The sequence below is a fragment of the Mesoplodon bidens genome (assembly GCF_964165515.1).
Source record: "Mesoplodon bidens genome assembly, chromosome: 3".
NCBI lineage: Eukaryota > Metazoa > Chordata > Mammalia > Artiodactyla > Ziphiidae > Mesoplodon > Mesoplodon bidens.
Window position 1 is genome coordinate 116,527,550 of NC_138178.1, and position 18,146 is coordinate 116,545,695.

At 43.0% G+C, this 18,146-nt stretch overlaps 1 protein-coding gene across 2 annotated transcripts; it reads left to right on the top strand.

Annotated features, from left to right (window-relative positions):
• Positions 1–1,422: 1,422 nt before the first annotated feature.
• On the top strand, positions 1,423–17,199 carry PAX9 (paired box 9). 2 transcript variants are annotated; one of them, XM_081227229.1, is made up of 4 exons: positions 1,423–1,638; positions 2,394–3,020; positions 6,044–6,186; positions 16,654–17,199. In XM_081227229.1, exons 1-4 carry the CDS (start codon positions 1,635–1,637, stop codon positions 16,762–16,764), a joined length of 885 nt encoding a protein of 294 aa, XP_081083355.1. In that variant the 5' UTR covers positions 1,423–1,634; the 3' UTR covers positions 16,765–17,199. The 2 variants fall into 2 exon arrangements, with proteins under 2 accessions (XP_081083355.1, XP_081083354.1); XM_081227228.1 differs by having other exon boundaries at positions 15,640–16,655.
• The last annotated feature ends 947 nt before the right edge of the window (positions 17,200–18,146 follow it).

An 18,146-nucleotide genomic window follows, 5' to 3' on the forward strand; every position in this document is an offset into this window, starting at 1 on the left:
AATTTCAACTTAGAGCGCACCCCCGCCATAGAAACCTGAGGATCTGGAGATTACTGTTCGTTTCAAAAAGCGCAGCTGATCATGAGTTTTTCCTGGGCTCTTATCACTTACTGGCCCGGATCGGGCCCAGTCAGCTTCCCTATGTGTAAACCAGAGCCCATCCCTCGGGATTGTGGGACAATCAGCCCAAAACCTGTGTGCACAAGAAAGAGCTAACGTATGACTGTCAAGTAGCTGTATCAGTATCATCGACCAGAAGCAGTACAAACTCCCAAGTTCATTAAAAATGTTCCCCATCTTGCTTTTGATTTTGATTAGCATTCTCCATAACCGGTACTCAAAATGTGAATAACTTTGACTGCCAAAAAAGAATACTGTACACTTTGGATTAGACTTAGCGTGAATGAAAGTGAAAATTCAGAAGGTAGGCTGAACTGCAGGGCCTCTGGCAGCTAGTCAGAAGACGTGAGAATCACACACATGTGCAGGCTCAGTGTTCACCTCCTTGGAACCAAGTCTTTCTCATATTTAAACAAAAGCCCTTTGCAGTGGTTCACTGGTGGGGGAAAACCGGAGAACCTCGGCCGACACCAAGGGCCAGCGGACCAGCAACACGGTTGAGCCCTGCGGCGCGCTGGCTTCCGCAGAGAGTGCCCCATGCGCTGGCAATTGATCGACGTTGGCTGGGTGCTTGCTTTAGCCGCGTGTGGCTACGTTCCTGCTTGGAGTCTAGGCTAGGGTTTTACCCCGCGCTCCTGGATGAACTCCCTAGAGACTGTTGCGGGGCGTTAGTCATGAGGCCGGGGGAGAGGTCTCCACCTGGTGGAAACAAAGGCCTCCATCTCTGGCTTGGTCTCCCCTAATTCTCCTCGTCTCTCCGACGGGCCTACCTTCTCACACCTGGGCTCTGGCCACCTGGCGTAGGCTGGAGTGCGGTAAGACCCGCCGGTAACAGCCATCCTCTCCTGATATCCCCTCGAGGCTTACAGGACAGGCTATTCTAAGAACGCTCACCATCACCACCATCAAAGACGGTGGCGCTCACCTCCCACCTAGAGTTTGAAGTTAAATTCTGAGATGTCCGTCTTTCCTCCAAAGTATTCTCAGCCCCTTCTCCCTTCGAGTCTCTCATATTCAGACCAATCGCTTTCATTTGCTTATTCAGCATTTTTAACAGCCTGACTTTGCTGTCTGTTTGCGCTGCCCCCGGGAAGGTGTCAAACACCTCTTTTCATTGTATTTAGTCACCCAGGTGCAGAGCAAGATTGAAAGAGACAGCGGAAGGACTTTCCCGGACTGTGCTGTCGCTCAACGGACCAAACCAATCATCATGCAGCTTGCCTTCGGGCCCTCCTCTTTGGGGGCGTGTCCCTAGTGAGTGATAGACGGAGCCGCCCGGCCCCGCTCAGCCCAGCCCACGTTGCTGCTTAGATTGAAATGCAGAACTCAAGCCTCTTTCATCGGGGCACAGACTTCCTTTTACTCCTTCCTTTTGCACTCTCGCCGCCTCCTCCCGGGGAGAAGCGGAGGCACCAGCGGCCCGGGGGAGCGACACACCGGGCCACTGAGGCCACGCGAAAAGTTTCTTTCTGGGAGTGCGGAACTGGGGCCCGGCTGGTGTACTGCTCGGAGCAATGGGTGAGTGGCGGCGGGGGACGCTGTCAGAACCGGGAAGGGAGGGAGGGCGAGGGAGGGAGGGAGGGCGCGCGAGGGCGCGCACCACTGAGCGCTCACACTCTCCTTATTGACTTTGCTCGTGTTCCTACAACTTGTAGGAACACGCTAAGGGTCAGCGACGCACAGCAGCTCAGTCTGAACGCGGGCTACTGGGTTGCTGCTGTTGATGCCATTTTCTGATTTCAAGAGTAGGGAGCGGTTGCATCAGCAAGCCCCGCCGTCCCAGTTGCGGACCAAATTTTGTTTCACATACACGCAGACACGGGGTGGGGGGCGGAAAAAAGCCAACCAGATAAAAAAGACTAGACTTTGTCTAATTGCGCAGGTCCCAAGGCGGGGCGCTGGGGATCAAGGGGGAGCGGCACAAGGACTTTATCGCCGAGTGGGCGAGAAGGAGCCGCTTGCAGGCGTCGAGACCGATTTCCCCGCCTGCTTCGGAGACTTTTGAGCACTCGGAGAGGCCCTGCGTCTCACCACCACATTTGCGTGTAGCGGCCGCAGGCACTACCGGAATGAGGGAGGAGGGTCTGACTCGACCGCGGTGATTTGCGGCCGTTCCTCAAGGCTCGGGGACCTTACGGTTTGGTGAAAGCCCGGGTCCTTAGTCCGAGGCGGGTGTATCCGCCTTGTCCCACGACGCGCGCGGAGGCCGAGTGGCAAGCGCTTGTCCCAAACTGCGGATGCGCGTCCCCGCGCGCCATGTGTTCGTTTTGCAGAGCCAGCCTTCGGGGAGGTGAACCAGCTGGGAGGAGTATTCGTGAACGGGAGGCCGCTGCCCAACGCCATCCGGCTTCGCATAGTGGAGCTGGCCCAACTGGGCATCCGACCGTGTGACATCAGCCGCCAGCTACGGGTCTCGCACGGCTGCGTCAGCAAGATCCTGGCGCGCTACAATGAGACAGGCTCGATCTTGCCAGGGGCCATTGGGGGCAGCAAGCCTCGGGTCACCACCCCCACTGTGGTTAAGCACATCCGGACCTACAAGCAGAGGGACCCCGGCATCTTCGCCTGGGAGATACGGGACCGCCTACTGGCGGACGGCGTGTGTGACAAGTACAACGTGCCCTCGGTGAGCTCTATCAGCCGCATCCTGCGCAACAAGATCGGCAATTTGGCCCAACAGGGCCATTACGACTCATACAAGCAGCACCAGCCGGCGCCGCAGCCGGCGCTGCCCTATAACCACATCTACTCGTACCCCAGCCCCATCACAGCGGCCGCGGCTAAGGTGCCCACGCCGCCCGGCGTGCCCGCCATCCCCGGCTCAGTGGCCATGCCGCGCACCTGGCCCTCCTCCCACTCCGTCACCGACATCCTGGGCATTCGCTCCATCACCGACCAAGGTAAGGGCTCGGGGACCGGATGTGTGGATGTGCAGAGCTTCCCTCCGCACCCTCTCTGGGGTCTCTGTATCTGAGGCCTCCGGGGGGGCCCGCGTCTATCCCACCGCCTGAGGCTTCTTCCTTTGGGAACGTAAGGGGCCCTCCCATGGGGTGTCCTGATCTCATTAACGTGAAATTCATGCCCTTCGTTTCCTTGCCACACGCAGTCTACTGCCTCATCTCAAACGACCAGACCCACAGCATCCCCCCATCCCCGACACATGGTTCGCATTTTCCACCCTCCCCCGCCTCGCGCGCCGCCGCAGCCTCAGACCAGCTCGCTCACTTGGAGAGCGCCGCCGGGGCCGGACTTGGGGCGCAGCCGGAGAGGCCAGAGCAGGCGTGGGGCTGCCGGCTGCAGACACTGCTGCGGGCAGCTTGTTTGGGGATCAGATGCGGCCGCGAGGAGTCGGGCACACTGTGGAAACTGCAGTGTTCTTCTTGGATTCTGGCAATCAGACCAAATTTGCTCAGGCAGGAAGTTCAAATGTCACCTAATTGGTTTCATTCTTATGCTTCACTTCATTTTCCTCGGAAACGGAGGTCCTGAAGTTACTACTAGTAACTTGCGTGTTACAGCATTGCTCATTCTGGGACTAATTTTCTGCTTTATTTCTCTCTTTGTCTTCCCCCTCCGCCCCCCTCCTCCTCCCCCCCTCCTCCCCCCCTCCTCCCCCCACCCCCGACACTTTTTACCTTAACAGATTTCACTACATATATGTCTTAGGAAGTGGCACCAACCACCGCTGTGACGAAGAGAAAATTCACGGCGATTCCATGCTGTCCTCTTTTCTGTTCTTTCCCGTTTTTCCCGCGCCTGCCGCTTCCCTTTAGGGTCCCCCAGTCCCCGGGAATGTGAGTGGACATCTAGTCCCTGCACGTTTTCAGTGGTGCCTTTCCTTTCTCACCCTTGACCTTGCGTGTGGTGAGTGTCTTTTCTGCTTGCTAAGAACGATTCCTCGAGCCCTTGTGCTTAGTCGGGCTTCCGCAGGAGACCCGAGGTTGTTTTCTTTTACTGCGTTGTTAAAACGGGACAAAACAAAACAAAAACAGCGTTAACTTCTTCCTCGGTAGGGAGAAAAAAAAGTAAAAAACGCCCTAGACGCAGAATTTAAATAATGCAGAGATAAAGAGCCTACCTTCTTAATTTCTCAGCCAGAAGTTTAAAAAGAGCAGAGGAAAAATTAAATAGGAAAAGGGGAAATAGTTCCTTTAATTGTTTCCTGCCTTTCTCGGTTGCCACCACATTGGCACAATTATCTTTTTAAATAATTAAAGCATAGCCCTGATTTCTCATCTTCTTGTTTTCTGACTGTGACTTTACAAGATCCTTCTAAGAGCCTGGTTTTGTCTTGTTCGGAGCTGGTTGGAGCTTTAGTTGGAGAGAGTTTGCCCTTGATTTATAGGATAAACTGACCTCACTGACACTTAAAGGAAGCCCCGGTTCATGGGAAAGTGTGAGATCAGCAGAAATGGGGGCGCGCAGGGGGATCTCAATTTCTTAAGATAACTTCAGGCTTGTGCCCACCGATTGCCTTTTGTCTGGGAAGGCAAGAAGAGACTGGCAGTTCTGGGCCAAAATACAGTTTCCTGGTGCAAATTGGAACACAATCTAATTCTTTGGAGAGGGGGAGGCATAGTGAAAAAAAGACTGACAGAGTTGAAAAGAAAACTTTTCTTCCCTAGGGAGCCTACAATCAGACCAAATGTCAGTTGAAAAAGTATTAGATTATGGAGAGGAGCAACTCTTCATTCTACATGTTGTTGATTCTGGATGCCAGCTTTTAACAACCTGTTTTCTGACAAATCCGTGAATATAAAATGATTAGTTCTACCAATGATCGTTTCTACAAAATGATTGCCCCTTTGAAGCACTGTATCAGATGGAAGTATTTAAAATCAAGTCGTACTAGCGTTGTCAAACTTCATTCAGTCCTCCACCCATGGGTCCCAAAGACCAACTGCTCATAGTTTTCAAATATCTTCTCTTTAAAATTCTACTTGCTCACTTAAAGATGCCAGTGATTCAATATGTACACCTCTAGGTATCGTGGTAATCAGTTTACGCCCGTATAATTTTCTTTGCATCTCTATTAAAAACATAAAGGATAGCTGATGGCTTTACTTCTTTTCCAAAATACTTATACTTTAATTATCCTAACCTTTTGTTTCATTGAAAAAGAAAACCTATAACCTTACCTCTGACACTGGTGGCATTTACAGTGGTAACTGTAGTATTTATTTTTTAAGTCATATGCACATAACCTCATGTATTTAATGTGTAGAGATAGAGCATCAAGGGTAGTCTCACACAAGGTAGGCACATACGGAAGGCAGAAACCTGTGCACCTATGTTTTGCATGTGTATTGTGGGCATCCTTTAGTTATTTGTTTGCAAAGGACTTTGCAGGTTTTTTGTTCCATCTGTTGACATAAGTACTAGATCTCCACAGCACAGTGAGCACTTTTCTGGATGTCTCTGAGAGCCAGCATAGGCGCGGTTAGGCCTGGGAGACCCTCTCTCCCTTTTCAGTTGGCACCAGTCTCAGAATTTTGTCGAACCCCAGTCGACCCTGGGTCAGGATTGGGACCATGGCTTAGGAATGGGGAGAACGGCGCATCCAGTTTCACGGGTTCTTTCCCCGATTTGGGAAAACTGGGGGAAAATTCTCAGATTCCTTCCACTCGTTTCCCCGGGGGAGCGAGGAGGGGAGGAGGTAATCAAAAGCCGGATGAAAAAGAAAAACGTATCTTCCCGCGGGCGTGGGGGGAGAGGGCGGGGAGAGGCCTACTTCGAGGCGAGTCACCCTTGGCCGGGCCCTGGGCTCCCGGCCGGAGGGGCCGTTCCCGCACCCCTGGGAGGCGGAGGGCAGGGGGCCGGCAGAGGTCGCAGCCCTCGCGCTCGCGGGTCGCGGGTTCGCAGCCGGTCTCAGGAGGGGGCGCGCGGTTGGCCCTCCAGCCTGACGCCCTCTCCTCCTCCCCAGGAGTGAGCGACAGCTCCCCCTACCACAGCCCCAAGGTGGAGGAGTGGAGCAGCCTGGGCCGCAGCAACTTCCCCGCCGCCGCCCCGCACGCGGTGAACGGGCTGGAGAAGGGGGCCTTGGAGCAGGAAGCCAAGTACGCTCAGGTGAGAAGGCGAGGGCCCCGCCGGGTGGGCCGCTGGGGTTCGGGCGACGGAGGCCCCGGGCCCCTCTCGGAGCCTCGACCGAGGAGAGGCCCAGGTCCACTCCCCGTGGCGGCCACGAGCCCCAGGCCGGGGTGATGGGGGAGGGACGGAGGCCCGGACCCGCGAGGGCGTAGTGAGGCCTCGACCCCCGCGGCCCTGGAAACGCCTCCGGGCCTGCTCGGCCGCTGGAGGCGCGGGGAGGTCGCGCCAGAAGCCCTTTCCGCGGCTCGCGTCGGGGTACACTTACCCGGGAAGGCGCCTCCGAGGGGCCGGGAGAGCGTCCGTGGGTTCCCAGCTGCGCGCGGGACGAGCGGTCTGCACGCCCCTGGGCGCGCCGCTGCGGCTCCTCCCGCGCGGGCGGTCCGCGGCTCCCAGAGAACGGGCGCGCGTGGCTGGTCCTGCGACGGCGAGGAGAGGGCAAGCAGATAAACTGCGTAAAGATACCATTTCCCGATTAAAGGTCACGTCGTAATCTCCCCAGGGAGGTTAGTGAGAAAACCTCAAATTATACGGACCGGCTGTGGACCGCTTAATTTTTCTTTCCCTTTCTCCCTCCCCCGACTCTCCAAAAGAAAAATTAAAACACCCGTGTTTTTTTTTTTTCCTTTGAGAAAAACTAAGCAACCACAACAACAAAAGCCCAAGAGTTTTGAGTCTATATTCATCACCACGGTAGAGTCAGGAGTTCAAAGCTCTCAAAAAAGCAAACAACAACAACAAAAACAAACCTGGACCTTAAAACAGCTTAAGGTTTCTTTGAGCAGACCTGTGTAGGTTTGCAAATTTATTCATACCAAACTCCAATTCCAAAGCCTCAAAATACCCAGTTTTCATTTTATTATTTTGAAATCTTAAAATTTTTAATGTTTTCTTATCTGTTAAAATAAACTTTTTAAGCGCAATGGAACTTGCAACGTTTATTCAATTGGGAAAAAAAATCCTAGTCTTTATTTTCCCTAACAAACCCCATTTTCAGTTCCTCTTCCCTCCCTTATTTTGTTAAAACAGAATCCCATATATATTAGTAGCTCTCCCATGACAAATATCACAGAAAATAGCAGCAAGGAAGGAGGGTCCCTTTCCTGAATCTCCTTCTACTGTAAAGAATGCCAAAGAGAAATTGTAAGAAAGAACAATTGTAAGAAAGAATTACCTTCCACAGAAGAGCAGGTAATTCGTAAAGAAGAGGCATTATGTACAATGGCACCATTGCCACTTACTCAAGTTATTAACCTTTTAGAGCCTCCATTTTTTTCATCTATAAAACAGGGAAATAATAGGGCCAACCTCAAGAGATGTGAAATTTCAATGAGATAATGCAACCATAGGGCACATAGTAGGCATTCATTAAATATTACTATGATAGAAATGGCGTTAGAGATTGACTCAAAAAACAAGAAATTTTTTCTTTTGTCAGAATATACTTTGGTCAGCCAGCTCATAGTCAAAAAGTGTCAAGGTATTTTGTTACAAACAAAAGAGCATCTATAAAGCACCTAGCGTACAGAGTAGTAAGCATTTAATTGGTGCTCAGTAATGTTTATTAGGTCTTCATTTCCTGGAATAACATTGTGAAGTACAGAGTTGAAAATAAAGGTGTCTAATTCCCACATGTAGTTGATGAACCCAGTTTATATATAAAGCAGTGTCATAATCCAAAAATCTTTATGATTACTTTTATTTTTACTCCCTTGAATTACAGACCTAGTGTATTATCTTGTTTAGAAATGGTTAGTTAATACATACACTTCAAAATGAAACTAATCAATTTAAAATAAAAATAGAACCCTGTGTCAAGTAATCTATCCTGTATATTCTGAACATTAAAAATCTATTACATTTTATACAGTGAATATCAAGTCATTTAATTATCAGATTTATAAGGGTAAGTAACTTAAATAAGTGGCCAAATAATTATTGTTCTAAGTGCTTGAGGACAAGTTAAAATTTTTTTGCAGAAGAAAAAGACATTTGTATCAAACTTTCATTTGGAAAGTTCTTAATGACAATATGCTAATCTTCTGCATTGCCATGTAGCAAGATAATACAAATGATGTAAAATATCAAAACTTGAAAAATTTCTGTGCATAATTAAATCAGCAGCTACTCTATTGTAATTATCAAAATAGTGCTTAATGCTGAAGGTGTGCTAAGTAGACACATACACTTAGACTGTGTCATTTTGTGAGCAGTTTTGAAATTCAGATGTTGATTTCCTTGGGGGTAAAATTATACATTAAAACTTGCTCATAAACAAACATGCAAATGTAAGGTGTGTTGTGTGTGTGTATTCCATACATATATGCATTTCTCCTACAAATATTCAAAGGGTAGTTTTATTTTTTTAAAGTTATTTTTCAAAATGTTATCAGCATATGTACATTTCCACAACCCTAGTGTAAACTTAGGTAAAACTTTTCTCTATTTGTATTATAAACAAAAATTGAAAGTCTTTGGCAAAAAAAAATTCTCAAAAATTTTGCACCTAATACTTTTAGTGCATTTATGGTTGTTATTAAATAGTGTAGTATTATATAATCTCAGTTTCATTTTAGTATATAAAGGAGGAAATCAAGGGTTCAGGATTATAGGATTTAGAGCATAACCCTTTGTCAGAATATACCTGTAAAATTACCAGAGGGGCTGACTTGACAACTGATCATAGGTTCTATTGATTACTGTAACCTAGAGTTTCTATTTTCAGCTTAAACTGCAAAGAAAGATGCCCGATTGCTAGTAATTAGAACCTTATGCACACATCTATCTTGTTTTTAAAACATTAGTTTAGAATATACAAACTGTACACTTTAATATTACACTGCAATTGATATTTTATAGTGCCATTCTGAAGTCCTTATTGTCTATCTTTGAGAAGAAAAAGGATATTTATTTTGGCTTTTTTCACCCACATTTAATATTGAGCTAGAACTCTTTAATCTCATCTAACTCTGAATGACAATAATGTTCTCTGGTTCCTAATCGCTGGTCCTTTTCTGTGGAAAGTGTAAAACCTCTCTTGAATGCAACTGCATGGCAAAAAAACAAAAACAAAAACATACAGAGAAACATGAGGTTGGAATAGATCTACCCTTATACATGGTACTTAGTGAATTAATGCCTCATTCTAACAGTTTATAAACAGTTGTATAGTTCTTGAAATTTTCTTTGTAGAATTGGGCATGCTTTCTCAGAAAAAAATGAATATCTGGTACTCTAATTAAAGTAATCTGAATGGTAGATTTATAATCTTTGGGTATCTTCATTTTGGGGTAGTATACATCAACTCAGACAGCAAGTTTAATATAAAATTAGCTACAAATTGAGATTTCAGGAATGGAGAATAGTCTATAAATACTTGAATTTATGAAAAAGTTCAGAGTTAAATGAGATGCAAAAAGAGTTTAATTTGGAGACATAAATTAATCTGAAATTCTTATGAAACATTCATTTGTACATTGTATTTGAAATAAAAATAGTATTTCAGCATCCTGAATATAATTTTCTAGTGCATTATTTAACAGACTGGCTATCCTTGCAGATACACTGTTCTTGTGAAAATATAAATGAAGTTGCCATGGATTTTTCTTCATATCAAACAAAGTTAACTTTGTGTTAAATAATTTATAATTTTGTAGAGAACGCAATTTTAGGCAAATGCCAGTAGTCTTTGAAATTCATGTTATTTATTATGAAAAATATTCTTTGACCTGATTAACTTTTAACTATGTTTTAAAACAAAATTAATGATTATGTATCGCTAAAATGTGTCATATAAAATACAAAAAAAATGATTTAAATTTTTTTCAAGGCTACATCAATTTTAATAACATTTTGGAAAAATAAAGTTTAGAAAAACATTTTAAATAGCAGCTTTCCATTACCTAGAGACATTTAGATCTGCAATTATCCATAATTAAGATCCTTTTGGATGAATGTTGAAACCATATTTACAACCGTCATTTCATTTTGTCAGATTTTACTAGGTTATTGAATAACGAATTAAGAAGGGTAGAACAGCAGTCAGAAAAATGATTTTACCAAAAAAGAGAGAGAATCTTGTTTATTTTCAGATATGAAGCTTTTTCTTGCTTATGATATCGAGGTTGAAATTCTAGGTGAAGCACATCTCTATTTGTGGGTGAACCTACTTTATTATAAGGCCAAGGTAAACTGATTTTGTCATAAGGGAAGAACCAGGTAGAACTGATGAGTGGATGAAAGACTGTGGATAGAAGTCTTGGCACTGCTATTTGCATTTTCTTCAGGAGAAAAAATGTTGAGTAGACAACTACCAGCATCTAAAGAATAGTCTATAACATCTAATTGCCAGATAGTTGTCATACCAGTTTTTCACGGTCACAAGTGTTTGGATACTAATGCATTTCCATTTTCTCTGGGGGTGGGGGTGGGGAATAAATGGAATGACCATAAATCAAATAATGAAATAGCTAGGTTACTTTTATTTACCTTTTCAACAGCTTTACTCATTTTGCTTACTTAAAGTGTAATGCTTGTTCTGTGATAAAGGGTGCCCAGTTTTGTTTTTTTTTCTTGTTGTTTTTTAAAAGCAAGAGCAACACATCTTTTGCTTTGAAAAGGCTGCACTAACTTAAGTATACAAATGATTATGAAACGCCTATAATGTGTCCCATTTTGTGGGGATATGAGATGATTAAAGATAAGTCCCTGTCCTCAAATTGTTTACAGTCTAGCTCTCTGCCACTATAGCTTCTCGACATATTCACTTAGGAATATTTTTGAAACCTGGCAAATCTGTATTTCTAACATTTTAGGACAAATGCAATGAAAACTCATACTTGCATTCTCTCTTGTGATGACCTTAACTAGACTACATTGCATCTTATGTATTTTTTCCAGACTCTCGTTTAATGTCAGTGGGATAAAAATCCATCTTTTTCTAGAAACATTCAACAGAGCAAAGAACTTACTTTTTCCAGGGTATACAATTTGGTCTATTTTATTTTGTATTAGTAAATCTCGTTCTCAGCATTAGGTAGAAGATAGTTTGCCTTAGGGAGGACCCTTGTACAGTTCTTTAGAGGAAAGGATTCTCAGGGCTTTCATGGAAGACCCACATGAAAAAGGGGTTGATGGATTGAGGTTTTATTTATGGAATCTTTAGGTAAAGTCATTTTCAAAAATGAGATTTCCATTACATGCCCATTGCTGGGGTTTCATTTGGAAAATTTGTTTACTCTTCCCTGGGGATTCCATATGTTGGTCAATTTATAAATCATATTTACAATCCAATTAAATAGAGTAATTTAGCATGTTTGCTCCCACTATATTTATGGTGTACATTTGGTAGTCTCTACTCAGCCTAACTAGCTTTTCAGATTAATTACATGCCCTTCACTGAAAACATTAAACAGATTTGGGAAGTTTAAGTCATATACTCTTTTATTGGAAAGAATAAACAAACATCAATGCTACCTGTAGTTGTCTTCCTTTGTGGTGGAAAATTTTACTCTTTCAGTGATTGCATCATAAATAAGTTACTTTACCTGGTAGAGATTTATACCTGTTACTAATGTCCTGTTTCAAAATTAATAGTGAGAAAATTGATGTGTTGATTGAGTTACTAGAATGAATGAATAGTGAAGGTGGCAGGTACGTTTTAGTTAAAGCATGTTTGTTCTCTTGCTCGTGCCATTTTAAAAAATTTCTAAATCTGAACTTTGAAAGTAAAAAGGGAAATTAAGGCAAAACTTTTCCACCCCAAATCTAGGTCATAATTTAACCTGAGGGAAAGCTAAGAGCTATTTTTAAACTGTTTAAGTTTAAAGACTTCTTTTTTCTTTTTTTTTTTTTTTTTGTGGTACACGGGCCTCTCACTGTTGTGGCCTCTCCCGTTGCGGAGCACAGGCTCCGGACGTGCAGGCTCAGCGGCCATGGCTCACGGGCCCAGCCGCCTCGCGGGATGTGGGATCTTCCCAGACCGGGGCACGAACCCATGTCCCCTGCATCGGCAGGCGGGCTCTAAACCACTGTGCCACCAGGGAAGCCCTGTTTTTTCTTTTAAGCATACACTTTATTAGCCTCCCCTTGCCTTTTTCTACAAGACGAGGATGTCAAACCTCTCTGAGCTTCCCTTCCCAACTTTCCTTTCTGCAGTACACAGGGGCCCACATCACTAAAATGACTGTAAATATATTGCAGATTTTAGAGAACTTTGAAATATTTCATACTAATAGGACTAACAGCATAAAAAACAAGTTTGCCTTAATAGAAAATGGACAAATCTGGAAAGAACTCTTAGTGTTTTTTACACCTGACAAATGTAGTTATGGAGTAAGTAAGGCACCTGAAGGTAACAGGGGCCTAAATCCAACATTTTCCCTCCCCCCAAATCCTAGGAGCATTATCTAAAATGAGAGTCCAGTCCAGCCTGGCTTCTCAGGGAGAACATCTCTGGGCAAAAAGAAGTGGACCCATGTAAGGGATTGTGGACACTACATCAGAATGGCTGAAGAGCCCCAAATAAAGGGGTCACATCAGGGAGCAGTGGTTACAAGGGCAAGGGTGTAAGGAAGGGAAAGGCACTATAACAAAGCAAGTATTTCAGAGAGAAATGTAATGTTGAATGATAGAAAAATTATAAAGAAAACAGAAGGAGTAAGAAAAACTTAGCTGTGATGAAAAATAGAACTCACCAATACATTTTTTTCTGCTAGTGTGTTACTAAACAATATGCTGTTTCTGTATTATACTAAATAACCTAACCTATGTACTTGGAAAATGTTAAGCAAAGGTTTTCATTGTTTTAAAAGTAATTTCAACCTTAACATTCTTATTTTATGATTCTTGGTGCACATGGGCACAAATAGTATAAAATATTAATTAATGCTAGAATGGAAGAGGCCAAATATAGATGCAAACACCTTTCCATAACTGAATTGGATCAATCCCTTTCCAAACTAATTTCTCTTAGGTTATTGGGAAAATTCTAGATAATAATGATCAGAAATAAAATCTCTATGCAATGCTAAATTTCTTCTGCAATTTGACAGTTGTCTATCTTCATATTCATCTGTTGAGAGCCTTGAAGTGTATCTTTTTTGAGCCATTTTCTAATGAGCCATTTTCAGGAAGAAGGAAAAACAGTTTCTTTTAGAAGTTAAGAAACAGAATTAGGATCTAAGAATGAGAATCAGGTTCTAGAAGAGGAAAGAGTCTTTTACCAGAAAAGATGCTCTAGTTTGAAATTAAATTGTATCTATCTTTTAATTGTCTGGGAGAGTAGCATGATTTGCTACAGAGGATCCTGCAGCAGACAGGGATGATAATTTCTTTTAACACATGGCCATGGACTTGCTGATTGGCCTAGGGTAAATGGCTCAACTCCTTAATCTATATTCTTTTGTATAAAAAGGGGATAATATTTCATTTATATTCAACAGGGATGTGCAATGGCTTCTTTGTTAAAAAACAAAGCATCATCCTTTGTAATACATTTTAATTTCAATTGAACATCGCATTGTACTCATTATAAATTATCTTGTAATTATTATAAACTCAATAGGTTAAAATGAGATACAATTTGTCAGTTCCAATTATTCGATAAAATATGTTGGATATTTCTTAGTGCTTGGGACATAGGACAGATTCAGGAAACCTCAGTTTCCTTTCCTCTTCCCCATTTTTCAAATAACAAGCACTCTGACAAAAAGAACATGAGGTGTGTCTTCTTATAGAACTACGCAAAGTTAACTCCTCTTTTATTCTTATTTTGTCAGAAATCTACAAGTAGTGTTAAATCACATTCATGTATATATTCTACTCCATGCATTACTCTAAATTGAGAAAATCATTTTTGAGACCCTACTGTTGCATTCTCATAGATGTGGAAGTGAAAATAGTAACCAAATGAATTAAATTAGAAAACAATTTCTGTGTTGCAATTGAATTGGAAAAAGTATCCAACATATGTCTGCTTTTCTTACCTCTAAGGCTTAAATTGGTTTTATTAATAATATTTCTATTATTTACATTATAGTTTCATTAGGAAATATGGTGATATGTTTATTTATTCACATCACTGCCAGGAAACAGGATTTTCTTTATTTCTAAACAATGTAGAAATTAAAATTTTAAAATTTTTAATTAATTTTTGGCTGCATCGGGCCTTTGCTGCTGTGTGGGCTTTCTCTAGTTGTGGTGCGCGGGCTTCTCCTTGTGGTGGCTTCTCTTGTTGCAGAGCACGGGCTCTAGGCGCGCGGGCTTCAGTAGTTGTGGCACGCGGGCTCAGTAATTGTGGCCCGTAGGCTCTATAGCGCAGGCTCAGTAGTTGTGGTGCATGGGCTTAGTTGCTCTGCCGGGTGTGGGATCTTCCCGGACCAGGGCTCAAACCTGTGTCCCCTGCATTGGCAGGCGGATTCTTAACCACTGCGCCACCAGGGAAGCCCCAACAATGTAGAAATTCAGGGGGAAAAATGAAGTTAGTTGAAGAAGGATGCCGAGTATTCATGCCAGAATGAGGATTAGAAATCAGGGTGTTTTTGGTGTTGTTAATAGTAACGATACCAACAATAATTTATTGGTTGCCAAGAGAACACTGGCTTCTAGGCAGACTTGCCTGCCAGCGTTGCTGCATTTTGTGTGCAAACTAACATTTTACATTTAAATTCATTTCAAGAGATTTATCCATGTGGCTTCTAAAACTTCAGATCACAGGGCCCTAAAACTTAGCAAGCAAATTTTCCAATTTCAAAACCATGCATATGCGATTCTTTTATATTCTGACAGTTTCTTTTTTGATAAAATAGCTCTGGAAAATATACCCCCGATTGTCATTAAAAAACCCTTCTAGACAAACTGCCTGATTTTGCATGTCCTTTGTCCAACAAGCATTTTCAACATGGTGTTTTAAAATATGGCCCACGTTTTACTTAACAAAAGTCATGCTCATTTTGAGTTTCTAAAGTGACAGCCCACACTCTGCCCTTCTTTACTGGAAATGAAAGCTATACCAACCAGGCCCTTCACAAATGCCTCAACAAAAGAGTCAAACAAAACTGAAGTATGGGGAGGGTTGACAAAGGCAGATAGAGAGCTGAATGGATTCTAAGAGTACTTAATCACAATTAATTCTTTTCTCACCCTGCATTTCCTTCCTATAATTCCAAGTAGCAAAAGCAAATACTGTGAATTTTCTGGTTGTAGCCTCCTCAAAATCTTTGTGGAAAGAATATGTTTAAGTAGCAAGACTGTAAATGCGTTTAGAATATAAAAAGAGTCAAGTCTAAACAACAACAACAAAAAATCAGAAAGTAGGGTCAGAATATTGTTAGTTACTACTCAGAACTGACATTCTGCTTCTTTCTAAGAACTCGTGAAATGTCAACCACTCTAACGTGATTATTTTCACCTCTTCTCTTTTCCTACTCCTCTTAGGCACCAAATGGTCTCCCAGCTGTAAGCAGTTTTGTGTCAGCATCCAGCATGGCTCCTTATCCTACCCCAGCCCAAGTGTCGCCTTACATGACCTACAGCGCTGCTTCTTCTGGTTATGTTGCTGGACACGGGTGGCAACATGCCAGTGGCACCCCACTTTCCCCCCACAACTGTGACATTCCCGCGTCGCTGGCGTTCAAGGGAATGCAGGCAGCCCGAGAAGGTAGCCACTCTGTCACGGCTTCTGCACTCTGATGGGAGATTACGTCTGCCGCAGCTTCACCCGAGTCCCCCCGCCCCATCTCGGCACACCTTCCCCTTCTTCCCTGGTCTCAGATCCCACCCCTCTGCCATCCAACCCTCCTGCCTCGAAAGCTGGCTTTACGGACTCACATCCTCTGTGCTGATGACCCTTAAATATCTCTTACCGTAACTTCTCTCTCACAGAACACCTGACATGACTGTAGGAGTTAAAAACAAAGGCAATGTTAAGGACTGAACGAGACGTTTGTGTTGGCCACACACTGTTTTAACGTAGTGAAGAAACCTGCACCCCTCAAAGGGCTTAAGGAACTTTTAAAACTAGTCTTTGGTGAAACCACATGTGTATATTTATTCTAAATCAACCTGAACTTCTGAAACGTGCAATTGTTGAGATTTTGCAAAATCAATAAAAGAAAATAGGTATAGAAAAAGTTATGCTACGCCCTCTAATCAAATAAGGTAACAAAATAATCCTTAATTCCTCATTAGGAAACCAATCAATAATTGACCTGAGTGATCCGTAGTTTATTTTTAACAGATGGCATATTTTGTTGGAAAATATATGTATAACTTAAGCAATATCTGAATTTAGCTCCTCCTGGTGTTTTGACTTGGTTCCAAATACAATAATGTTTATACTTTCTATTAGTTTGTAAATATGGACTCTGGTGCATTTGTGTTTTCATTCCATGGGATAGGCCCCTCCTCTGCCCCCACCCCTCTCTATTTTTTTCCTTTCTTTTTGCAAAGGTGACTTTCCGGCAATGTCTTTGTCTCTGTTTGGTGGTGGGCTGCTCAGGCTCCTGGACCTGGACTTGCCCCAGATTTTGTGTGTGCAGTGAAGGCTTCGACATCTCATGAAGGACATTTTCTTTCTACAACAGAGGACTCAAAACACAGATAAAACAAGCCAGTCTCCCATTTTGTATCCCAATCAAACAACACACATGCCAAGCATATAAAGACAAGAGGGTGGAAAATATCTGAACAAGGCTCTACAGGAAGTCACTTAGAAACTTAAGTTTAATGTGAAATGCTTTGCAAAGACACTTAAAATGAACTTTATGTTAAGAAAACCACTGTGAAACTAAATTGTACTGTTATTGTTGGCTTACCTGTGTGTTCAGCAATCTCAGCCCCAAATTACGTTGTAATTTAAAGACAATGGAAAATTCTGCTCTAATGAATGTAAAAATGGCTTGCTGTGAAGTTTACATTGTTGTACAGAAGCATGTTTCACGTGTAGGTAAACTGGTGGTGGTATTAGAAATACAAATGCTATTTAATTTTTAAAAATTCCCTTTATTCATTTCTGGAGTTACAGGACACAGTTTAACTGATGGATCTTTCTAAACCAATTTGTTTTTCACTTTAGTGTTAATCATAGAGCTGAGAGGGTGTGTGTGTGTGTGTGTGTGTGTGTGTGTGTGTGTGTGTGTGTGTGTGTGTGTGTGTGTGTGTGTGTGTGTGTGGTTATGTGTTGTATTTTAAAACAGTTGATTTTCTTGGGCAAAATTCTACAGTTTTAATTGCTTCTGTTTAGAAAGTTCTTCCTGCTTGGCAATGTAGGCTTGAAAATACGTTTTTAAAACATTGGTACAATTCATCTATTGGAAAATTAATATATTGCGCGTTTTTTGGTATTAATTCTGTGCAATAACTAACGGCACATCACTAGATATGGATGTTAAAGACGCGTTCGTTAGGTGATTTTGATTTCTTCCATTCTGTGCTGTGCACAGCCCACATGGCAATCCAGTTCTGTCACATCGGTTTCATGGCCTCATCTAAAACTCACATGGCTAGATTCGCTAGGTTTTCAAATCACCAGGATATAAACAGTAAGCAGATTTCTGACACACAAGCTATGTTCGAGGAACTGCTTTTTTCAAGCAGCAGACATCTCGTAGAGAGCTTTGAACTGCATTTATTTCTAAGGCAACCGAAATTCAGTGCTGCAAACAGAGGATTATAACTTCAGGAGAAGAATAAGCAGAATGAGCAGATGAACTCTCAGGGCCGTAGTCTTCCTTTGATCTTGTAAAGCTCCTATTGACATCTGGAGTTCCCAGTCTGGTGAGAAAATAGACTATAAACCAAATGGAACAAAATACCAGTCCAATATTTTGGTGGAGACTTTAAAACCACACTGTACAGGGACTCTCTTGCCATGCAGAAAAACTGACATAAGGTACAGAATTATTCCTTATCAGATGTTTTTAGGCGGCTATTAGGAGTCTTTA